Source organism: Ictidomys tridecemlineatus, chromosome 3, assembly GCF_052094955.1.
Source record: "Ictidomys tridecemlineatus isolate mIctTri1 chromosome 3, mIctTri1.hap1, whole genome shotgun sequence".
Classification (NCBI taxonomy): domain Eukaryota; kingdom Metazoa; phylum Chordata; class Mammalia; order Rodentia; family Sciuridae; genus Ictidomys; species Ictidomys tridecemlineatus.
In genome coordinates, this window is record NC_135479.1 from 34,636,735 (window position 1) to 34,663,195 (window position 26,461).

The 26,461-nt window shown below is 33.9% G+C and overlaps 1 protein-coding gene across 9 annotated transcripts in view; it reads right to left on the bottom strand.

Moving 5' to 3' along the window:
• Positions 1-26,461, bottom strand: part of Bcas3 (BCAS3 microtubule associated cell migration factor) — a 573,169-nt gene that overhangs the window by 298,978 nt on the left and 247,730 nt on the right. For 6 of the 9 annotated variants that reach the window (XM_005321543.5, XM_021724052.3, XM_040269083.2 and 3 more), the window contains 3 exons: positions 19,026-19,176; positions 9,602-9,646; positions 931-1,055 (listed from right to left, as the gene is read on the bottom strand). In XM_005321543.5, coding sequence (XP_005321600.2) covers positions 931-1,055; positions 9,602-9,646; positions 19,026-19,176 — 321 coding nt within the window. The remainder of the gene's footprint in view (positions 1-930; positions 1,056-9,601; positions 9,647-19,025; positions 19,177-26,461) is intronic. The other 3 variants (XM_005321544.5, XM_078042365.1, XM_040269079.2) reach the window with 1 other exon arrangement.

Consider the following 26,461-nt stretch of genomic DNA (forward strand, 5'->3'; position numbering starts at 1 on the left):
AAGGAGGGAAAGGGCTGATGTCTGACTGCCAGGATTAAGTGTAAAGGAGAGCCATTTTGCCAAGAACAATACAGTCTGTGGAACTCACCAGAAGTGCCTCAGTAACAACCCAGTTAGTGACCTAATTTAATAATACTAAAATAATATAGGGAAAATTGTTCCTTAACATTCATACTTAGTTTATGAATGTAGGAATTCTCTTCAATACAGACACAATAAGCAATCACATACTAAAACATTAATCATACAAACATTTTAGGTATCGATCCTGGAAATCAAATCAGGAATTAAAAACATAATAACTATATCAATTCAAAGGACCAATGGTAGCCACAAAAATTGACTCATTTTTCTCATTGATAGGCTGGTTTGTCTGTTAAAAAACATGAGAGAGTTGTTGCTGGTTTTGTTTTTCTCCTAAAGTCAAGATTTAGCATTAGAAAAGGTGATTTCAAACTCTGGTTCCATCACCTACTAATCTATGGTCTTTAGTGAATTTATTTAAACTTTCCGATTTCAAATTCCTCATGTCTAAAATATGGACAAGCAAGGTTTTCTTCCACACTTTAGAGACAATGATGTAAAATCTGCTTGTAAAAATGTAAAAGTTATAATATGAATATGGAATTTACATCATTGTAATCACTTGTACACTGTCATCAATGAAACAAGACAAAAATCACACAGTGGAAAATTCATTCCATTTCATAGAATTTCATTCTTTGTGAGAGGGTAGATTTTATTCTTGACTAAGTTTTAGTAGTTGAAGAAAGACTACTAACTAAAAAATAAATAAATAAATAACAAATTTTTCTTTTAGCAAAAGCTAAGACTATTTGGTACAAGATTATTCTAGGGGAACTACTACCAATTTTCCTTAAGAAGCAAAAATTGTAAATTGCAAGTTTGAACTTCAGTAAAAATACATACCTTTTTCTCTTTTAAGACCTGCATTATTTGCAAACCATGACCTGGATGTCCCAAAGATAGCAGCCACACAAAATTCTCCGCCCATCGATTTGCTGGGTGAAATTTGTGGAGGTGGTTTAACTTTGCTTAAAAAATAAAATGACATTTAAAAAAATTACCATGATGAAATGACTTGATCACTGCAGACAACAACACATTTTCCTCTCAGTTCCACCCCCACGTGTTCAAATGCTATAATATGGACATGCATTTTGCCTTAATAATGTGAGACTGTTTGGGAATAAAATTAAAACTAGTTCAAAGTCACAAAGTCTTGTCAAAAGAGAAAAATATATGACCAAAACCAAAATTCTAAATTTTGGTTTTGGGAATTTTAAAACAAAATTCTTATCCAGGTGCAGTGGAATGCACTTATAGTCTGAACTGCCAGGCAGGCGGAGGCAGGAAGAAAACCTGGGCACAGGAGTTCCATGCCAGCCTGGACAAAACAGTGAGGTCCAGTCTCCATAACAAAAGCAACAAAAATTTCATTTCAAAGTATGTGCTGGCAAAATCCAAGACAAGTTCCTTAAATATCTCGCAATAACAAAATGGATTATCATTTCATTTTGATACATAAAACATGGGGTTAACAATATGGGTGAATGGCAACAGCATTACGAAAATGAAACAATACAGGATGAAACCCTGAAAGTGCTCTCAGCCACAGTGCTATGTCTAGTCAGATCCTGCAGGAGAAGATCTAGTGATCTACAGCAATTGTATTCTTCCTATCTGTTGTTTCTTTTTCTTCATGGATTTGTGAAAATAATGTTCTATTACTGAGTAAGGGGTGGCATTAAAGCAGAGTTCAATATTCGTAGCATTTGAAACATAAATCTGTTCTGCTTTTCCTATGTCTGAGGACACATTTAGTAACTGCTACTCCTTCAAAGGTCTTCCATTATAAAAAACTTGCTTTCCTCTTTGTTTTTCACAAATAAGAGTTCACACCCTTAATTCAAATATTCATCTTTCATCTTCTTTCAAATGCAATACTTGTGTTCTCTTTTGATTTATCAAGATCTTCCCCCAAAGTTCATTAGGAATTCTGCCAACCACCTTAGATAATTATTTTCTCCAACTCATAGACCAAAAAATAATCTCACTGGTTATTGGTGAACATCACAACTTTGATGGAATACAATGAACTTGAGTTCTGACGTTCCAGCCCTGCAGGTTAGTCCTCAATACAAAACCATAATGTTTCTGCCTTCTTTTGTTCACTTTACTTTATCCCTTTATCTTTTAACAAAGTATAGGCAGATGGAATGAGATTAGTTTCTAGAAGAAACCTGAATTTGAATCCCAATGCTGCCATTTTATTAGCTAGGTTCTTCTGGTTAATTTATTTAACCTCTGAGAGCTAAAACTACCAATATGTAAAATATAAATAGTAATTCCTACCATACACAGTTATCTTAAGTATTATATTTATTCTTAAATCTAGTCCCTAGCTAGTAATACCACCTAGAAAGTTCTGAGACTTACAGGCTAATACTGATCAGACCACGTGCCAGACTCACTAAGCCAAAAACTTTACTTTTTTTTTTTTTTTTTTTTGTGGTACTAAGGATTGAACCCGGGGTTACTCCCCACTGAACTACACTCCCAGCCCTTTTATATTTTTCAATACAGTCTTGCTCAGTTGCCAAAACCTACTTTGAACCTGCAATCCCAAATTGTTGGGATTACAGGCATATGCCTTTATACCCGGCTAAACCAGGAGCTTCAGGGCAGAACCCAACAAACTATGTATTTAAACCCTCAAAAATATTCTGATGTATGTTCATGTTTGACATTCTATTTGACAAAGCAAATAGGTAGGTGCTTTCCCAATCATAGGACTCAAATACATTTCTCTTTTACTTAGCCCACAGCCCTCACCTAATTTTCAAAGTCAGACTTGGCTTTGACAATCTCAGTTTCCTAGTTTCTATGACACTTGAAATAGTTCTCTCAGATATCTTAGTTCCTGCGCCTTCTGTTTGACATCTTCCCTCTTTGGAAACAAAACCTCTGTATCAGATGCTACTATGATTGTTCCCACTGCTCTCCTCCTTTGAACCAAATCCTTGCACACTGCTGTATGTGAAAAAGAGTCTTTCCATCATTAACACTGACTATACATTTCACACCACTCTCCAAAAGAATCGCACCCATGCATAAATAATCAAAACCAGTCATAATAAAACTTTCATTTGGGGGGAATGATGACAGTTTAACAGATATTTCTGTGAGAAAATGAATCTGGTTATACGATTTGCCCTCTTCTTAGTTGGATGTCACAACTGCAATAAACTACTTCCAAAAAAGAAGATGCCCCTATACCCTACACCTGAGCATGTCCCTTCCCCTGGTATGTGGGTCATTGGCATCAGAATTCTTTCTGGTTATGGTGTTCTTTGCTGCATTACATTAGAATGTATGTTTTCCTTCAAAGCTTTTCTTTACATAACTGAACCACTATCATTGAGCTGAAAAGTTCCTGCAACTGGCATCTGTGAAGTACCATTGGTTATTTTTATCCTTACAGGTTGGAGAGGTTGGAGGGTGGGGAAGAGGAGAAAGGAAACCATCCTAGAATCTTTTGCAAGGTGTTTACAACTGTGTGACCAGGTGTTTTGTTTGTTTGTTTGTTTTACTAGAATCACCATCAGGGAATAATGATACTACAATGTGAAAATGAGCTTACAGGGACATATTTAAAGCTTTTTGCAAATTACTGGATGTGATTTTTGTTGTTGTTTCTAAATCATGAGGTGATGAGTATACCACTTAGGAAGAGAAAATATGGTTCCACTAAGGTATGCATATAAACAGATTAAAAATCGTTGTTACTAGGCTGGGTGGTGATTTTTCTAATATCATATAATGAGTAGAAAAATGATAGGACATAAATTTAGTCTTTTGGACAAAAAAATATATATATTCTCTGTGCTTATTAGCTGACAGTCTGATAAACCTATGTCCAAAGCTAAAATCTCTAGTACTTCTATAAGTAACACATGTTTTAGTTTGGGAACACAGAAGTGAAAAGCATCAATGCAGTGCCATTTTACACAAGACCATTATCTCCTATAGGGAATATTTTATGGTAAAACTGTGTTTAGTTTATGAAAAGATTATCATTTTTATTCCTAGATTTCATCATTTCTTCTTTTTTCTCTGATAGGACCTTCATCAATCTCATAGGTAAACATTTGCGTTTAATCAGGAATCAAGAGTTTACATCCCTCAAAATAGCCTGCCATCAGCCAGGTGTGGTACACGACGTAACCCCAGCAACTCAAGCAGCTGAGTCAAGAGGATTGCAAGTTTGAGGTCAGCCTCAGCAACATAGGGCTAGGGATGTAGCTCAGTGATGAAGTGCCTCTGGGTTCAACCCCTGGTATACACCCACCAAACATGACAAATTGCTTCGTATAAAATGACATAGTGCTTTACACTGGGGATGGAGGGTACTGGGCAAACACATTCATATTGAGTTTTTTCTATCATCCATCTACATCTGGAACAATTTTGATATTTAAGCAAAACAGAATCATAAAAATATGTGCATATGGGCTTGCAGAAGAATAAAAAGGAGAAGCAATCTAATGAAAAGAATGCCATTAATAAAATATTTTCTGTGTAACAGACGCAAAGTTAGAAATTCTCTCTTTTGCTCAATTTGTCCTTTGTCCTTTCATTCAAAGACTCTGTCCAGGAATGCTTGGTAGAAGCAGAATGGCTTTTCTACTAAAATATGTCAGCTATACACTATACACGAACATTTACACAATGACCCAAAATATTTCTATCACAAAGTAAACTTTGTTGACGTTAAGATAAAACACTAAAAAGTGATACATATGCAAATAGAATAGGAAAGTACTAGCCTTGTAAATAGTGTAAATTTACAGATTGGTGACTCAATCCTTATGAGAAAGTGCTCTGATATTTATTAAACATTTTTTCAGTGTTTGCTCTAAATATCCCTCTTTGTCCTCCTAAATGGGACTTAACAAATCCCATCAAAGAATATTTGCAAGTTTAAAAAGACTAACTCTGGGTGTTTAAAGGCTCTCGTTTTATTAGTTGACTTTTCTTTATTCATTTATTAAACTGACAGTCATACTATTTAAATTTATTGGTGCCTAAAAATTTAACTGGATCATGTGGACTCATCCTTTTATTTTTTTCTGTTTTCCTTTTTTGAGAGGGTAGGAGTAGGGGTACTGGGATTGAACCCAGAGGCACTTTACCACTGCCACATCCCAGGTCCTTTTAATTTTTATTTTAAGACAGGGTCTCACTAAGTTGTTTGGGACCTCACTAAATTGTTAAGGCTGAGCTTGAACTTATGATCCTCCTGCCTCAGCCTCCCAAGTTGCTGGGATTACAAAAGTGAGCCACTAAGCCCAGCCCAGTCTTTTTCAAATGATTATACATAAGAACAAAACATAACTGATAGTCCTGATGAACTCCTTTCTACAGATTACTCCTGCTCTTTTATTCCTTTTCATGTTTTACAAATAACCCCACATTCATTTTTTTTAATTTCGTTTAACTTTTGAAGCAAAACATAAAAGAAAAATGCAATGAATCCCACATTCACCATGTCAAAAAAAATAACGGTCATAGAACATTTCATTTACTAAGCCTAATACAAATGAATAAAATCAAAAGAATAAAAAACATATAAGCAAACCAAAATAAACAAACAAGGTTCTAAATGAAAACTCAGGAGTTTAACTCTGTCATTTCTTTAAGACGTAACCATTGCAAATATCTTCACTGACGACAGAGGAAGTATAGGGATATTAACATCCCTAGGATTTCAACAATATTTAGAAAGCCTATTGAAGTTCTGCATCTTTCTCCCATTGGCTTCTACTGTATTATGATCTCCAGTCAGATTAACATATTAAATTTCTCTCGCCTGTCTTTTCTCCACACTCAACTGCAAACAAGAGGAGAAAAAAAGAAAAGGAAAAAAAACCTCTAGTGGTATCTGCTTTAAAAACACAGAACCATGATTCCATCTGGATAAGTTTACTCTGCACCATAGGATAGGAAGTCCGTGGTGTACTGTGGACAGCGTGAAAAGCAGCAATGAAGCAGTGCCCTCTTCAGAAGGACACAGCATGAGAAGTACTAACATGAGATAGAAGCACCATTTCTTTATTTTTCAATAACATAAAGGAATCATCAATATTTGAGTTTAAATGGAAAACACAGTACCAATTCAAGAACCATAAGTAGTATAATAACCTTCTGCTACAGAAATAATTTTCTTTATATTCATCTCTAAGATTAAACTCTTAGAAGGAATTTAGAAATATTCTCTCAGTCTCAATTGTTTTTTGTGGAATAAGACCCCTAAGAAAGGAAACTGGAAGCATTTTATTTAAAATAATGAAATATGTTAATCATCTACCTAAAATTATTCTTTTAATCACAAATTATTGTAAATTTATCAGGTAAGAAGTCTATTCTCCATATAAATCTTAACTTTAAAAATGAAATTATAAAATTCTTAAATATTCTTAAGAAAACAAGAGTTCTTTACATGAACTATTTGTACTATAATCAAGTACTCATAGAAAATACTAATTAAAACTTCAAATATAATTTGATAAAGTCAATTTTAATTTTTCTTTAAAATTAACCTTAGATAATACAAAAACAATTTATGAGTGAGGGATAGTTCAATGTGGACTATCTACAGCATGTCCTTTATGTATGTGTGTATGTGTATTTTTATCCAAAGCAATTAAACAATAACAGTAGCTTAGAATCTGTATTACAGACTTACCAGCTTAATTCTTGTTACCTATTTGTAATATTGAAATCAAAATTCAGTCTTAAAAATTTACACTGGAAAATATTTTTAAAAAGAAAAAAAATTACGCTGGAATTATTTATTTTAAATTCCTATATTTAGGAATTTAAAATAAATATTATTTTATTTAATATGGGCATTCAAGATCAACTATTCTTAACTAACCTAGAGAATGAAAAATCCTGGGAAGTCTAAACTGACTTTAAGGTCAAGGAGGGCCCACACAGTCTGCTTTCCAATAAACTTATTTTTATATCAAAGAAAAGACATAATTTTTAAACTGACTCATTTGAAACTGCATGAATTAAAGAATTAAATCCTACTGGTGAAGAATAAAGAATTAGTAAAAATTGTGACATACCAAAGCAAAATCTTAACCATGCACAAATGTCACAAGTTGAAACTGATTAAACAAAAAATGTAAGAAGTTTACATTTTAAGAGAAATTGTAAAAATTTCATTTTCATCTAAAATGTAAATATTGCCCTACAACTGGAAGTACTATAAATATTTAGCATGATGTTTTATTTCAGAAAAGTAAATAAAAATATTGTCAAGTTGAATGTTAAATATCATGGAAAAACAGCAAAAACTATTAAAATAAAGGCGCTCTTATAAACAACAGGGAAGAAGTTGTCAAATTGGTATTCATTTTGCTGTCTTAATTTGAGGTTTCATTAAGATCTTAATGGAAAAAACATGCACCCCTGGTGAAGTAACATATTTTAAAGGAGGACCTTTTAGTCTAGTATAAGTGACTAAAAACGAGTTTCTTGTGAGCTAACGATGGCATCAAACAAACCACAAAAGCAGTCTTCTAAAAGACAGGCAATGATTTAAAAGTCTACTATATTTCATATATCCCTTTCTTTAATCTGGCTCTTTTAATCTTGTTTCAACCTCAAATCATTTCTGGTTGACAAGTGCTTTTGCTTAAATTCGAGGCTCACATGAGCTGTTGGGGGAATGGACTTTTCTTATTTAACACACAACATTTGTTACTCCATCTTTGGTTCTATGTGAAAACTTCAATCTTTATTACCATATAAAAACTCTTTTCTTTGTACTCAGAATGAGGAATTTACGCTAAAATGGAATTTAATTCTAAGTTTGGTGTACAAAGAAATGTTGTGATATGTTGAATATGGCATCTAAAAGTCATACTGCTCACTATAAGTTCAAAAAATTCATGAAGTTTAGTTGTTTTTAGACAAAATCTGGTTAACAAAAAGAATTAAGATAAATTTTTAGAGGATTTATACTCATGTGTACCCTGAATTTGTTAAGAATAATTTTGTGAATTCTTTTTAATTTTGGTTCTGCATTTCAAGGCACATTCATAGTGAGTTGTTTTATGTCATCTACTTTTACATGATAAAGAAAACTTCAGATGTTCTCATGGTATATGAACATTGAAAATAGTCTGTGTGAAATAATAATCAACTTTACAGAATGATTCAGCTTATTTTGTCCATGAGAGAAAGCAAAATGTTGTTTCTAATATAACAGGACAATGAAGGAATCACAGAAGCGACCACGAGAACAACACATATATGTGTGGCACTCTTGTAAGTATTCTCATTTAGTAAAACTGATATACCTTACATGTCCCAAAACTTCCTTTTGGTTAGGATGCTTTTAAAAGCAAAAACAAACAAACAAACAAACAAAAACCCCCCACCATCTAATTTAAAGAGGCACCTCTACAAACATGGAATTTACCCCTTAAACAGGGTACTGGGGGAAGATACAGTAGTTATATAGCAATAACTTTTTACATTTAGTGAGTAGTTACTATATGCCAGGCACTGCTATATATTGCTATTATATTCTGTTATGTACTACTGATTTTATATATATGTATTTGTATATATTTATATATATATATATATATATCACTAATTTTATATATACTTACAAATTAGTTTATTTAATTCTGACAATAAACCAAGAAGGTTTATTGATTTCATTCAATAGATAAGGAAAACAAAAACCAGGTTTTAGAAAATTATCATTTGGCTATTAAATATGTGAGTTTGGATTTAAGACACAAGCAATCTGATTCTGTATCCCTGACTTTAAACCACTAAAACATTTTACATCAGATTCTTAATGCATTCTAATTCACATCTTTAAATTAAAATATGAAACATACTCTACTTTGTTGTTGTGATCATCATGCCCAAGACTGACAAAGCTATATTCTTTATACTGTTATAAGAGAATTTACTAAATAATTTAGGTATGAATAAGTGCTAAAAATTCAAAATTTTAAAAATCACTTAGGAGTTTTCATATGAATATATATTTCCTCATCACATAGCTCTTTAAATACTAAACTACCCCAAACAATTCAATGTTGCCCTTTTAGGACCAAATAAAATGCAGTAAAACTTTAGAGGGCATTTTTAGTATACCTTGAGTATATTTATATTTCAAAATAACTCACATCCTCTCATGTGAGTTATGATATGTGGAGAACTTCCATCACTACAATATCCAAAGCTATAAACTTGGGTGTTAGTCATGTCTTGTAATATCCACCAAGACCATGAGAGAATTCTTCCATTTTTTTTTCCAAACACATCTGATATTTTTTAACTTTCCAAGGAATGAAGTTAAACCAAGAAAATTGCTTTTTTAAAGCTTATATATCAAAATTCATGTCTTATCTACAAATTATTCAATAACTTGGTGCATCTATCTGTGAACAGGCCATGCAACTGAAAACAAAACTACAAAACAGAGTAACTTTTTGAGAGTACAGCAAATGAATTAGGCATGCGGGACTGAACTGGAACTCACCATGGAGCTTTTATGGAAAAACACCCCGCTCCAAAGAGATAAGGCCTTCATGGAAAAGGGGGGAAAATGCACAAAAAAATTAGAGGAAAACTCAATTAACATTAACAAATACATGTATATCATACTGTTATAGAGTATGGATAAAAACAACTAAAAAATTAGCAATCATTTGCAATTCTGCTGTAGTACAGTCTGATATAATCCAAGAAATAGAATGATGTATAGTAACAAGGCCCTTAATTTTCAGAGTTAGGAATTTAAAATATTTCTGTTTCTCCCCCTTTTCTGGAGCACACCTATAGCATTTCTAGCTTAAAATAATATTCACTGCTAAGGCCCTTAAAACAAGGTCCAAATTAAATGGAATAATCAGATGGAGACAAGCAATCCATGTGCAGTTGTGTGACACAAAATATTTAAAATTAGCTAAAGATGACTAAATAAAATTTTTGATATGCCGTTGTTTGCAGCCTCACAGCCACACAAAGAAAGAACTTACTTTTTAAGCTGTTTTTTTGTTGTAAGTTGAACTACGTATTGTTGGCCAAAGGAACAAATGCTGAATACATACAGTATGATTTTTCTCTAACTTTGGTCACATTTCAGGTAATTAAGCATCTCTCTTAATAGTAGTACAAAAGGTTAGCCTCCTCTACCTGTTCTCTTCTGGGCTAGACTGGAATATAGTAAGCATACAACTGCATGCTTTAAACACATCAAGGGATGCAAAGCCAGACTACATGTAAGTAATACATGTAGTTCTACTTAAAATTCTGTTTCCAGAATTATGACATACCGTGCATACACACAAGTAAGATTCAATGATTTAATTATATCCAAAACAAAATTTGACTATATTCACTGCATCTGACGTTTGGAAGACATAACAAAGAAACAGGAAGGCACATTAGTAAAACTTGGGTATTTCCTTCTTCAAATTTGGAGCTTGGAACATCTTTTTAAAATCCTGCTAATTAGCATTAATTTGCCATTAAATTGAGTACATTTGGCTACAAATTAAAACTTAAGCAATGTTTTCATAACAGTTATATAATCTCCTTGAAGCACAGGAGATACAAAGAAGAAACAGAAACATGTGAGAGATGACTAAAATGAAAGCAAGATAGAAAAGAGAAATCAATTTTAAAAACTTAAAGATGATAGCAAGGCAAAGTAAGGATAGCCCTCCTACACTTAATGTAAGAACACAACCAGGGCTATGACACCACCACTCACACTTAATGGATTTGAAACTTTTTGACTGGGAACTGTAGAAAACATTTTGGTATGTACATGAACACACAAAAAGACTGAAGTAACAATTCAGTGAATGTGGTTTTTATTTGTAATAAACACTATATTTTCCATTTCACATTCTGCAAACATTAATGCTGGGTTTTTGTTACAGTGCAAATAAATGCATATTCTAACGCATATTGATGGCTAGAGAGTCTCAGATTCTGTATCTCCAAAAAGCTACTAGTAAACACCAATGCTGCTGATCTGTAAAACCAATAGCAAAATTTCATTTATTATTCTATTTAAGTAAAGAAAAAAAGTTAGTCACAATCTCTTTATCTGATTTCAAGACTCACTAATCACTGATCAAAACCAAAATATTGCTAGAGTTCACCCTGCACTTTGAAAAACACAGATTTAAAAATCTGAGACTTTCAACAGCATAGTGATAAAATGCAGAAATGATCAGAAAGCCAAAAGGTTCAAGTTATTTCTATATGCTTAGAAAAACCTCCAAAATGAAAAGGTCTGGGCTGGCACACAGTACACAAAATCTTTAATTTTACTTTGTTAGGCAGGACATGTGAAATAACCAAATAGTCCAGATGATTCTGGCAGAAATTCTTGGAGTCTGAAGAACCAGACCTAACCTGCTCTTCAATATACCTACAATGAACAGTCTCTCATCTCATCTCATCTCAAACATCAGAATACAACTGATAGATTGTAAGAAATTTGAAAGTTTTTACTTAGTTCTTTATGACTTAAAAGAATTCTCCATGGACACCAAAAAACAACCAAGCAAAACTGAAACAAACCTTTGAAGTTTCTACATTTCAAACAACCTGATGTTCTCTACCTACATAGCTAGTAAATATCTTCTCCTAGGATTAAGTTTCGTGATATATAAAATGGAAACATGCTATACCAACAAACAATACATAAACTTGAAAAGCAAATCTAGATATTCCTTTCCAGTCAGTAACAACACATTACCAACAAGAGATTCCTTACCCCATGATGCCAAAGTGTAGGTAAGTCTCCAGACACTGTAGCAAACAGGCCTGTAGTGAATAATGGCTTTGTCAACTTGAAAGACCCTACTTACTACCCACAATGTCACAAACCCACTTGTTTAAAACTTATCCAACTTCAATCAAATAGGGATCCACTAGGTTAATACAGCTCAACAAAAAGGACAAGGACTGGGGTGACAAGGTGAAAACCTGGCTTAATACATGGACTCAGCATGTACTCAATCTATATTCACCCCCCTTCTTGCCTGGTCCCACAACTGGACCTATGCCACATACATGGGAAAGATCTACAAACTCCAAAGAAATATAGTAACTGACGTAATTACTGACTTTGTAAGGAAAGTGTCAGCTGTTCTTTTGAAATGAGCCTACTTAATCTTTCCTCAGTAGTAAAAGAATGAAAATATGAAGTCACAAAGTATAAGTCCTTGATTCAGCTGTCTTCACCTATGACTCTCCCCTCCCTCCAGAGGCCCACAGCTGTAGTTTTGTACTGGAGTGGAAAGAGGGCAGGGAGAAAACCAAGCATGAGAGTGCGAGTGCATGTTGAATTAAAGACCCTGTGAATTACAACAGGCAACTCAAATTACTATATTTGGATTTGAAGAATTTGTGCTTTCCAATCAAGTTTTAGCAGGCCTAAACATCCTGCCATATAAAACCTGTTCACTATGTGATAATTATGATCACTTTGAACTGAATTCCAATTGAAAAACCTTAGGAAATCTAGTCAAGAGATTAAAAATCCAGCAACATTTATTACATTATTATTTATTGACCACTTGGAAGCGACCTGGCCACTAGTTCTCCAAGGAATTCTCCGGGAGTCTCTTAGGAAAAGGAAAGAATTATGTTTTATAACATACGATTCACGTTATTTAAGTCATTAAACTCTCAATCATTTTGTTGAACACCAAATAACACCACAAAGTCTTTGGTTCTACTAGCAGGAAAAGAAAAAAAAAAAGGCAAATGCCAAGTTTTTTTTTTTTCATGTAAGGAAAAAGTATAACCAGATTTGAAATGAACATGCTCAAACTCTCTAAACCTGACTTTAGCACTAAAAGGTTAATAATAATGATTCTCTTTAGTATCTTCAGAGTGAAAAAAAGTATCTGGAGTCTAAGAGATGAATTATATATACATACTGTATTAATCCTATTTTCAACTGATCATGTTCTATCAGCAGGTTCTAACACAAAGCAGACCCCAGAACAAGACCATAAATAAATGTACTGAACAGAGAAAAATTCACAGTGTGTTACATGGAAAACACTAAAACGAAGTCACATTACTCTAAAAACAAATTCTAGGACCTCTACTGCCTTCACACTGTGTGCACCTTCTCTCAAGTAGCAATGGAAGTGAATTCACACCTCCCACCTGCATAACAGCAAATTACCCCATGTCATTTTCATTAATTTAATTTTAATTGCTTCAAAGGAAAGAGATCTACAGCACTGGGGCTCTCAATCTACTGGTCTGTAGAGCAAACTGAACCTGAAACAGACAACTGTCTAATTTGAGATATACTCGACATGGCAATTTAAATCACAAACTCAATATATAAAAGATTTTCATTAGAAAAATAGAGATAATGTTCAAATTCAATAATGTCAAACTTCTATAGAATGTTATGCTTGCTGACTTTTAATATGGTATAATAGTAGACTTCATTTTTAAAAGTACCCAGATTTACAGTAAGATGCAATAAACTCTGGTATGGTTTAAGTACTCTACTTATTTAGCGCACACACACACACACACACACACACACACACAATAAAAAAATAAGTAAAAACTCAAACTATGTTAAATACATCACACATGTAAACATAAGCATATATAGTCTAATGAAAATATATTGTCTACTATTCTATATCTGGAACAAAACATTCATAACTGAGTAATCAAGAACTAACAGTTCACAGGACTGAGATGAGAAGTGGGAATTTGCCATTGCAATTGTATCTGACAGGTCTTTCTGCATAACTTTGCTACCTAAGTCTCAGATCTTAACATACAAGATTTAGGGATCAGGTCAAATTGACTAAATAAATAAGCTAAGTTGACTCGAGTTAACATAAATAAGGAATGGACCTTCTTCAAAGTATGCCAATGTCACTAACTCATGTAGCAAGCTCTGATGATAGTTATTTTACAAATATCAATTGGTTATATTCAAATAAATGCTATTAATTGCTTCCATTTCTGAACATAAGCAAACACCCCTGTGTTGGGGCTTATGTTCAGCACTACTCAGGACAGCTCAACAGTGGGGAGGCTTTGAAATGAGTATATTGAATTGAAGAATGAATGGAAACTCACACATGGTAAGGCGAAAAAATTATAATCTATATAAATATATAACTTTTTTAGATTAGGAAACTGATAGGACACACAGATAGTCAGTGGCTAAACCAATATGAAAAAAGAAAGCTTCAGACTCACAATTATTTTTCTACTACCTTTCTATTTCTACAGGATGAAGCCCAAGTTTCCTAATGACTACCCCAAATTACTTACAGAGAAAATAATAAATATAAAAAAGGTGGAGAGAGAGGAAGAAAGTAGGAAGCTACTTTATTTAAGAAAAAGTAAACTATGAGAGAATAAATTATGTTATGTCCACTTTCTACTAGTTTAGAGCAAGGATATAACTTTAATTCTTAATTTTTGTATTTTTTTAATTCCCATGAAATTAGTTTGATCTCTGACATTTGTTTTCTGCTTTTGTCACAAAATAATGTGTATACCTAAATAATTTTAGATTCAAAGCAGATAAAATCGTATACTGATAAAAAATTTTTGTTCTGCAATTACTTAGAAAGCAATATTAAAAATATTATTCTAATTTGATTCATTAATTTAACCAAACATCTGTGAAATACTGATAATAAATTCCCACCACAAAAACCTAACTTCCAAGAACTGGAACAATCCTTTAATATAATGTTACTTTATTTATTTATCTGTTTATCTATCTATCTATTTATTTTTCGTACCAGGGATTAAACTCAATGGCACTGGATGGAGCCACATCCCCAGCCCTATTTTGTATTTTATTTAGAGTCAGGGTCCCACTGAGTTGCTTACCGCCTTGCTATTGCTGAGGCTGGCTCTGAACTTGCATTTCTCCTGCCTCAGCCTCCCAAACCACTGGGATTACAATCGTGCGCCACAGTGCCTGGCTAATGTTACTTTAAATAAGCAAGGAGATTAAATAATTCTTGATTTTATATGATATAAACATGATGGTGTGGTAAGCAGGACTTTCCAATCCTCCAGTCTTAGACTGACAGAAAATGGATTCTGTTTGAATGGGTGATTGTTGAAGCCAAATAATTTCTAGCACTTCCTTTGCCTTCATCCACATACATCCTCAGAGGTCAGTAGCAGCTGTTGCCAACACAGGCCTTTTTTCCTCCAAGAGCTGCTTCGAGGTACTGAACAAGAAGGTGTAAATACATCTGTCTTTTGCCATTTGTAGTTTCACTGACCTCATGAATGTCTTGGAGTGAGACAGATGGTCCTTGACACTGCACAGGGATATGTATTTGTAAAAATAAGAGGGCAGATGTTAAATATGGTAAACACACATTTTATCCCCTGAAGGTTTAAGTTGAGGCTTCTATCTCAATTTGGATATTTAAATATTGGGTCCTAAGCAATCCTTGGAAATTTCTGCCATAAAAATATAATGTTTTGTTGTTATTTTACATCTTTATGCAAAACATCTAGGACAAGTGGAAGCTGAGCTAACCTCAGTAAGTATATAATTTTTTAAGGTATATTATTAGGCATATTAGAGGTAGACAGAAGTTACACATCTGTAATGGGTGGATTCTGGATCCTTTTTCTACATTATCCATATGAATGCTTCTTTTCATTTTAAAAAACATTAGAAAAGGAGGTCCATGAAATCAAAATTTCCAAACTGAAGGGAGACCTGGAAACCAAAAACTTCATTTGCTCATCACCTTAATAAGAAAACTGAATGTCTCAGTACATAAAACAAAATGTAGTGGAAAAAATGAGCACTAATTAGCTAACTGCAGTGTTGAGAATTGGTCAGTTTTTTAAATGTTTTAAATAAATGTTTAAGAAAACATGCTTAAATTCTAATTGGATGAAATCAAAAGGGATAAAATATTATCTAAGATTTGCTTCAAAACTCAGCATATGGAAAAATTGGAAACAGAATATATTTTTTCACACAAATCAAATCTTAATTTTGATAAGGCAAAATATGTGTATTTTAATGAGAAAAATGTTGAATTTTAAGATGATGAAACCAAAAATTATATCTGAAAACTATGAGCCAAGGTTTAGGTGACCTATAATAAAATAATGATAAAGTCACAACAGCAATTTCTGATTATAATCAGCAAACACTTTCATAAGTGTATTAAAGTCCTTCGATCCAGCATTGGTCAAATACAAATTACAATCACTGTCATCAGCACACTTATTAGTCACTGTACTCTGTACTAATGGAAGAGGAAAAAAAGAATAGTAGGTTGAGTAATTTGTGGTACTCTAAAGTTTGTCATAATTAGAGAATTCATGATAAGAGAATATGGAATTTTTTAAAACCCAACTAACAAAATTCATTGTAAAATCTCTTATTTTGGTAATTATAACATGGTTATGTGAAAGATTATCCTTGCCTTCAGATACTGTGCATGGAGGATGTAGGAATAAGGGGGTGTTGAGTCTGCATCTCATCTTGAAATAAGTAGGGAAAGTATGGTGTGTCCGTATCTATGCAGAGTGAGAGAATGTGAATACTAAAAGACCTTAAAACTTTAAGATCTGGGAAATTTGGATATACAGAAATCTTTTTACTAGTCTTACAATGTTTCTGTAAGTATGTACTAAGTCTGAAAAATTAAAGTCAAGTCCTCATTTGGGACAGGTATGAATTATTCTTTGTAAACAACTTAAAACTTAACAGAAATCAAATGACTTGAAAATAGAGATACAAAGCCTAATCAACAATATGTTACAAGTATTGTATACTTTATGTTAATTTCAAAGCCCAGAAAATAAATTAATAATGCTTCATTAATAATTATTAATTTAAACATGATATGAGGGAACACATTAGGTATGCTCCAAAAATATGATAATTCTGAGCAGGTTTTTAACAAAGAAAAGGAAACAAAGAATTTATCTATGCTGATGAATTATGGCTGCACAGCAGGACACCAGATGATAAAGATTCTCTCCATCTTAGTGAAAAGAGAAAGAGGGTAGAAAGACAAAGAGTAAAAGAGTGACAGACTTTATCTTTGTATTCTAGAAAATTTCAAATATTAGCAAGAGTAGACTTACTTCCCAACCCTGCCCACAAATATTTTTAAATTTCAACATCATATCATTTTATCAATAAAACTTTAGTCATAGTCTCAGAGTAATTTTAGAAAGCCTTATTAAAGACAGCTTATTCTTTGCATTATAAGTCAGCATTAGTTCTTATGTTAGAAACAACAACACACACACACATGAGAAACAAAACACCAGAATATGTTTTCATGTCTCCCTGGAACTTCTGAACCAGGTTCTTATGTTCGCCTCACTATGGATGTAAAATTAATTTACAAGGAACAAGTCTGAAGATGCTTTCACTTGGATTCAGGAAAGACAGACAAAATTTGAAAGAAATTTGAAGAACTGTACAATGCTGAGGTAAATCTAGAAGATACAGTTATAAACTAACTTCAGCAAATGAAAAACAACTTTAAAGTTCTGTTTAAAAATTTAGTCCTGTTTTTGTTTAGTTCTATATCCAGGGAACACAATGTCATAAAATGGAAAAACAAACTAATTGCAAATGTAAGGACATAACCCATTCACTCTTTATGCCACTATTATTAACTTATTTTAAAATCAAGAAATTAATAGAAGAAAAATCAAAATTCTATTTTAAATCATACTTCTAGTGAACAAAAAGAGTTGAATTAAAAGACAGGCCAAATGATCTGTACCATAAAATGTGATTTGGGATACAGATTTTCTATCTTTTTCCTATTGTTTCCCTTAGTCACAAATTTAATTTTATTTCTCCATATAGCAATAGGATCATTTAATATATAGACATCACTACACCCAGGTAGAGGGTCGATTTCTAATATGGTGATATTGGAAGTTCCAAGGACCCATTCCTGAGAGCCTTGAGTACGTCTTGTCATGAAAGTGACTTCTATAAACAACAACACTAGCATAATAATATTAAAAGATATTAACCTGTCACACAAATAATTTAATCTGTTATTTTCATTGGGAAGACCCTAAGGACCATTTGAGATCCAGACAGGGTTTCTCCTGGCCTTTTTAATAAAGAATTTTAATATAGAATTTATCCCATTTCAAATCAGGTTAAACTTTAGGATTGCTCATTGAGAAAAACAAATAATTTGACTATAGAAAATATATTTTTAAACAACAAAATGAATTTCTGTTATCACATAATATCTAATGATATCATAGACTTCATAGTTTATTTCCAGAAGTGCAAAGAAGCAATAATTATATATTCCTAACAGGGACAAAGTTTTTTTTAATAGTTAAAATAAGTACAAAGAAATCGAGCGAGTCATCAAAAGTCTTTAAGGATGTTCAAGAATCAGTTTTGGAAAAAAGTCCAAATTTTAGAAAACTACCTGTAACATCACATTGTCCTGACACAAATGAAGGTTTATTATATGTAAATTAAACCTCAGTACAGATGGTATTCAAAATGCATTAGAAATATGATTGTCTCTCATTATTTATGTCTGTCAAAATTTGGAGTCATTTTACATGCCAATCATGTCTGTAAAAGTCATGAAAATCAAACTGTGCTATCAGGCAATGCCATGAGGCAGCGAGTACAGGACTGAGTGGTGGGCCTGTTTTTTATTAGCCAATACTAGTTTTCACAACTTGTCATTGCCTTGCTTTTTCTGTGGATGTGTGTGTACACGGATGTGTGCAAGTATGTTTGTGCACATTCTATACTTTGTACTTAATCTGCTACCATTAAGGCTCATATGGGCTGGAAATGAAGAACATAATCAAAACCACACAAAGAAAAAGTATATTTTATTTTAATTCATTCAACCCTATTAAACAGCTGTGAAAAAACATTGAGCCTGAGGCCTTACCCTGTTCGTTTGGTGATGGTCCCCAATGTCATTGGCTGCTTGATTTGAGCAAGAGGCATCACTACCATCAAGCTGGGGAGAGGAGAGAGCCGGGGGTTTCCAGGATTATTGTTGGTAAAGTTATTGTAAGAGTCTTGGCTGTTCAGTTTTCCTACAAAGAGAAAAACAGAAAAGCATCACCAATGGAAGCTTCCCTACCTCTGACAGGGTTTTCATTGACTCCATCAATCATTTCAGAAAGGCATCAAACGTAGAACTGATACCAGGAGATTTAAAGTTATATAGATGGAGGCTGGGGATGTGGTTCAGTGATGGAGTGCTCTTCTCACATGTGTAAGGCACTGGGTTTGATCCTCAGCACCACATAAATAGAAATAAAGATGCTTTTTAAAAAGTTATACAGATGGGAAGAATTCAAAGTACTCTAGTGAGAAATGAGACTTAATTACAGAGGTTTTGGTAATAGGGTATGGGGTTGAATTACTTTATAAAGAAAGACATAGTAGTTTGACACCCATCTTTTTTGGGTGATGGGGAGGTACAGGAGATTTAACTTAGGGGCCCTCTACCACTGAGCTATGTTTCGGCATTTTTTAATTTTTTATTTTAATGAAGGGTCTTCCTAAGTTGTTGAGGCTAGCCTCAAACTAGTGATTCTCCTGCTTCAGCCTGCCAAGTTGCTAGAACTATAGGAATGCACCACCACTTCTGGCTTGTGGCCCATCTTCAATGGATCACTGAATCCAACAAAATCTGCTGCTTTCTCCTATACTTGATTAATTTCTGAAAAAAATATGGGGGCCACTTGAGTTTTCTATTTAAACTGTATATCAATTTCAGGAGTATGGTCAGTTCTCCTTTCCACAGGATCCACATCCATGGATTCAACCACTGTTCAAAATATTTTGGGAAAAAATTCTAAGAAGTTCCCAAAGCATAATTTGAATTTGCCATGCACTGAGGGTTACTCTGAATCCATGTAAATGAAGTAATGTGTGGGTATATTCTGCTGTAGCTACCCACAATTTTAGAGATCCTCAGTTTCTCTTCAGTATTATCTGAGTACTGTTAGGCACAGATCTTGTTCCTGCACTATGAAGTTAGGTCTACAATGGTTACATCAATACCAAACATCTAGAGCCATTTTTTTTCTCATCCTTATTACCTAAATAATAATGTATAACTATTTACATAACACTGACTTTGTATTAGGTCTTCTTAGTAACCTAAGGATGATTTACAGTTTTTTGGAAGCTATGCAAAGATTATATGCAACATTATACTATTTTATATATAGGACTGGGGCACCACAGAGTTTGGTAACCACTTTAGTTCTGAAATGGATCACCTTAGCACACCAAGAAGTGACTATTGCAATCTTAAAAATATTAAGTCTTGTAACCCAAGAACTTGGGACACCTTCCCATTTGCTCATGTATTCTACAATTTCCTTCAAAATTATTCTGTACTTTTCAGGTCATGAATCTCATATTATATTATTATCATATTATATTATTATTTCTTCTTCTTCTTCCTCTTCCTCTTCCTCTTTTCTTTTTAAGAGACAAAGTCTCTGTTGCCCAGGGTAGCTCTGACTCTTGACTCAAGCAATGCTCCTCAAGTAGCTACCAAGTAGCTCAGATGATAAGCACTAACCACTTCACCGGCTTATATCTCTTTAATTTACTACTGTGTTTTAGATTTCTCAATGAAATTTATATATGGAATTGTTTTCTTAATTTCACATTTCATACTTTTTTTGTTGTTGCTGCTGTTTTTATTTGTTTGTTGTGATGCTGGGGATTGAACCCAGAGCATTGTGCACGTGTGGCAAGCACTCTACCAACTGAGCTATATCCCCAGCCCACATTTCATATTGTTTACTGCAAGGGTAAAGAAGTACAGGTGACTTTTGTACCCTGATCTTATATTCTACTGCTTTACTCTACATTTTCTTGAAGATTCTATAAGATTTTTCTACATAAAAGATTATGGAGTTGTACCTCAGTGATAGAGCACTTGCCTAGCATGTACAAGGCCCTGGGTTCAATTCCCAGCACCAAAAACAAACAAAAAAAGATAAGGGCATCTTTGAAGAAAATAATTTTACTTCTACTTTTTTAGTATGGATGACTTTTGTGGCCTAATTCCTGGAACTACTAATATAATTTTAAATAGAGAGGGCAAGAACAGATGACCATTTATTTATATTTAATTTTTGTATATATGGTGAGAGCTGAGTTTCATTATTCATCTTTTTGAATCTAGATGTCCTATTGTTCTACACTATCATTAAAACAATTATTTCTCCACTGATAGCCTTTCCACCTTTTTCAAAAATCACTTGACCATATACATTTGAGCCTATGTTTGGACTCCATTGATCTATGTGTCTATTTTTTCAACAATACCAGGTTTTCCATGAATTCTGTAGTTTGTTATGAGTCTAGTATTTTTAAAACAATAATACTTTCAGACAAAAACCATCTTACTGACCTAACTTAATTTCAAACAGCTCTTCTTGACTTTTGATAAAAATTAACCTCAATTATATTGTTAGCAGTAAATACAATATTTTTTTTAAATATGCAGAGTAAGCACAGAAAATTCTTACTAATTTGAATTAAGGCAAAAAATTTATTGGCAGCATTTATAATGATACACTGTTTATAAAAGACATTCACTTTCAAAATATCACGATTCAGATAGAGACAGAACTACCAAACAGTATCTGATGGTATCTTCAGAAACTCTGAAAAGGTAAGAGTCAAATTCTTACAACTCATTACAAGATGAGAGTGCTTTTAGAATTAGGATTATGACTTAACCAAAAGCTACTTCTTCCTTGGGCACATATATGTATGTATGTGTGTACACACACACACAAACACACACACACACACACAAAATTTAAACTTGAAAAAATGTCTCTTTTGCAAAAAAAGAGAATGATAAGAAATCTACACCAATTTCAAATTAAGATTACACATTAAAGGTAATAAAAGTGATTTTTATGTATTATGGGGACAAAAATGGCATTTACAAGGTACACAAGATGTTTTAGGCTTTTTAGTGAATTAGACAACAACATTACACTCATACAACACTGAACATTGTAGAAAAGATAAATTGGGAAACTTGTCCATTAAAATATTTTGTATTTGTGGAGGAATAAGAAAAAAAACTATATTTAGAAAGTAACTTATTATCACACTCTCAAGGACAATGCAGATAAAAATAGTTGTATGACTTCCTCATTAAATGATTATGCTAATATTAATTGGGAACTGACATGATACTCCAACATTAAACATATCATAAACTAATTAAAATTCAAGAACTGTGCATACCAAACACATTTCTTAGCTAGTAAACAAATATTTGTTGAGTGCCTCAGCCTACAATAACATGCTGCATTCTCTTTACCATGAAGCTTACAGTTTAACATATATGAAACAGGAATGATTAAGGGCTAATTGTTTAGGACTAAAGATAACTACATCTAAGAACAATTATTTGGAAACAGGTTCATGGAACATATGAGACATAACCTAGTTAAGAGTAGGACATAAGGAATACATGAAGGATAAAATGAGGGAAAACAGTAAAAAGGGATGGCACCATGTGAGTGGACATGAAGCATTGCTAATGAGAGTTGCAAATACACAGTAAAAAGCAATAGAAAGATAAAATTATTTCAGTTGTAGGAGAACCTTTCAACTGAGACAGAAGAGTAAAAGCTAAGTTTTTTCAGCAAGGGAAGAGTACGAATAATTGAGGTCACTGAACTTTTTCTGCAGGGTGTGGTGGAGAGGGTTGTATGGGGATTGAACCCAGAGGCTCTTAACCACTAAGCCACATTCCTAGCCTCTTTTTAAAAATTTTGAAGCGGGGTCACTAAGTTGCTTAGAGACTTGATAAGTTGTTGAGGCTAGCCTCAAACTTGTGGTCCTCATGCCTTAGCCTCTGAGTATCTGGAATTACAGGCATGTGCCACTCCATCAGTTCAGGGAGATCAATGACCTTTATAGATAAGATCAGTAGGGCTGGGGCTGCAGCCCAGAGGTAGAGCCCTTATTTAGCATGTGTGAGACTCTGAGTTCAACCTCTAGAACAGCAATAAAAACAAACAAATACATTGCCCCTGACACTGAGCAGCTGGACACCGCACACCCGCCGGTGACCGATCACCCGCAGGTGACCGATCGCCTGCCAGCTGCCCTAGCGACTTGGCAGTTGGAGACCGCCCGCCCGCTGGCGACCGACCACGCGACTGGGCAGCTAGAGTCCGCCTGGCCGCTGGTGACCGATCGCCCACCGGCTGCCAGCGCGACTGGGCGGCTGGAGACCGCCCCGCCAGCGGCGTCCGGGAGCTGACACCAACCAGAGACAGTCCAGTCCCACCCCCCCATTCGAACACCCCGGCAAGGAGCCTGGGGCCCGCCATAGCAGAGAGGTGACGTCACTGGAGCTCAGCCGTCGGAATTCCTTCCCAGCGGAATCCACTTTAGCAGGCATAGTCTACCAACACAAAGGAGAGACAACAGAGATATAAAAAACCAAAACAAATCTATAGAAGAAAGCAGAAACACACCAATCAAATAGAGCTGGAAAGTAACGTGAACATCATGAAAAAACAAGGGAAAAAAGGAGTACAAACAATGCAGGACAACTTAAATCTACAGGAGGACCTAGAAGCATCAGAAACATAAATAGGGAAAGAACTCAAGGCATACCTAACTCAGATGGAAAGGAATATTAGAGAAGACATGAGACAGCAAGTCCAAGCAATAAAAGAATATTTTGAAAATGAATTAAACAAACAAATTCAAATGGCAAAGAACGAGCTTTACCAGGAGATAGAGATCTTTAAAAAATCAAACAATAATCCTAGAATTGCAGGAAACTATAAACCAAATTAAAAACTCAAACGAGAATATTACAAATAGACTAGATCAAGTAGAAGTCAGAACATCAGATAATGAAGACAAAGTTTATCAACTTGAAAAGAATATAGTCAACACAGAAAAGATGCTTAAATCCCACGAGCAATCTATTCAAGAGATATGGGATGTCATAAAAAAACCAAATTTGAGAGTCATCGGGATAGAAGAAGGCATAGAGAATCAAACCAAAGGAATGGACAGCATATTAAATGAAATAATTCTAGAAAACTTCCCAGAGATGAAAGATGGAATGGATTGCCAAATCCTGGAAGCCTACAGGACCCCAAACATTCAAAACCATAATAGACCAACTCCAAGACATATAATTATGAAGATAGCCAACATACAGAACAAGGAGAGAATATTAAAAGCTACGAGAGAAAGGAGGCAGATTACATTCAGGGGTAAACCAATTAGGTGAACAACTGATTTTTCATCACAGACTTTGAAAGTGAGAAGATCCTGGAACAATGTATTTCAAACGCTGAAAAATAATGGATTCCAACCAAGAATACTGTATCCAGCAAAATTAAGCTTCAGATTTGACAATGAAATTAAAATCTTTCACGATAAACAAAAGCTAAAAGAATTCGCAGCCAGAAAACCAGCACTGCTAAGCATTTTGAGCAAAATACTACAAGAAGAGGAACTGAAAAATAGTGCCCAAAACGAACATCAGGTATTTCAGTAAATGGGGAGGAAAATAACCAAAAAGTAAAAACTAGCCAAACTAAAATAAATAAATAAATAAACATGACTGGAAGTACAAATCATATTTCAATTGTAACATTAAATGTTAATGGCCTAAACTCACCAATCAAGAGACACAGGCTAGTAACCTGGATCAAAAAAACAAATCCAAGAATATGCTGCCTTCAGGAGACTCATATGATAGGAAAAGACATACACAGGCTGAAGGTAAAAGGTTGGGAAAAATCATACCACTCACATGGCCCTCAGAAGCAAGCAGGAGTGGCCATACTCATATCGAATAAAATCAACTTCAAACCTAAGTTAATCAAAAGGGATAAAGAAAGATACTATATACTATTAAAAGAAACCATCCACCAATAAGACATAACAATTATCAATTTGTATGCACCAAACAATGGAGCTGCAACGTTCATAAAACAAACTCTCCTCAAGTTCAAGAGTCAAATAGACTACAACACAATAATTATGGGTGACTTCAACACACCGCTCTCACCATTAGACAGATCCTCTAGACAAAAGTTGAATAAAGAAACTATACAACTCAATAGCACAATCAATAACCTAGACTTAACTGACATATATAGAATATATCAACCATCATCAAGTGGATACACATTCTTCTCAGCAGCACATGGATCCTACTCAAAGATAGACCATATATTATGCCATAGGGCAACTCTTAGTAAATATAAAGGCATGGAGATAATACCATGCGCCATATCTGATCATAATGGAATGAAACTGGAAATCAATGATAAAAGAAGGAAGGAAAAATCCTGCATCACATGGAAAATGAACAATATGTTACTGAATGATCAATGGGTTACAGAAGACATAAAGGAGAAGATAAAAAAATTCATAGAGACAAATGACAATACAGACACAACATACCGGAATCTATGGGACACAATGAAAGCAGTTTTAAGAGGGAAATTCATTTCTTGGAGTTCTTTCCTCAAAAAAAAAAAAAAAAAAAACCCAACAAATAAATGAACTCACACTACATCTCAAAAACCTAGAAAAGGAAAAGCAAAACAACAGCAAATGTAGAAGACAAGAAATAATTAAAATTAGAGCAGAAATCAACGAAATTGAAACCAAAAAAAAACCATTGAAAAAACTAAAAGTTGGTTCTTTGAAAAAATAAATAAGATCAACAGGCCCTTAGCCATGCTAACGAAAAGAAGAGAGAGAACTCAAATTACTAACATACGGGATGAAAAAGGCAATATCACAACAGATGCTACAGAAATACAGAAGATAATTAGAAAGTATTTTGAAACCCTATATCCCAATAAAATAGAAGATAGTGAAGATATTGATAAATTTCTTAAGTCATACGATCTGCCCAGATTGAGTCAGGAAGACACACACAATTTAAACAGACCAATAACAAAGGAAGAAATTGAAGAAGCCATCAAAAGACTACCAACCAAAAAAAAGCCCTTGACCAGATGGGTATACAGCGGAGTTTTACAAAACCTTCAAAGAAGAATTAATACCAATACTTTTCAAGCTATTTCAAGAAATAGAAAAAGAAGGAGCTCTTCCAAATTCATTCTATGAGGCCAACATCACCCTGATCCCGAAACCAGACAAAGACACTTCAAAGAAAGAAAACTACAGACCAATATCTCTAATGAACTTGGATGCAAAAATTCTCAATAAAATCCTGGCGAATCGAATACAAAAGCATATCAAAAAAACTGTACACCATGATCAAGTAGGATTCATCCCTGGGATGCAAGGCTGGTTCAATATACGGAAATCAATAAA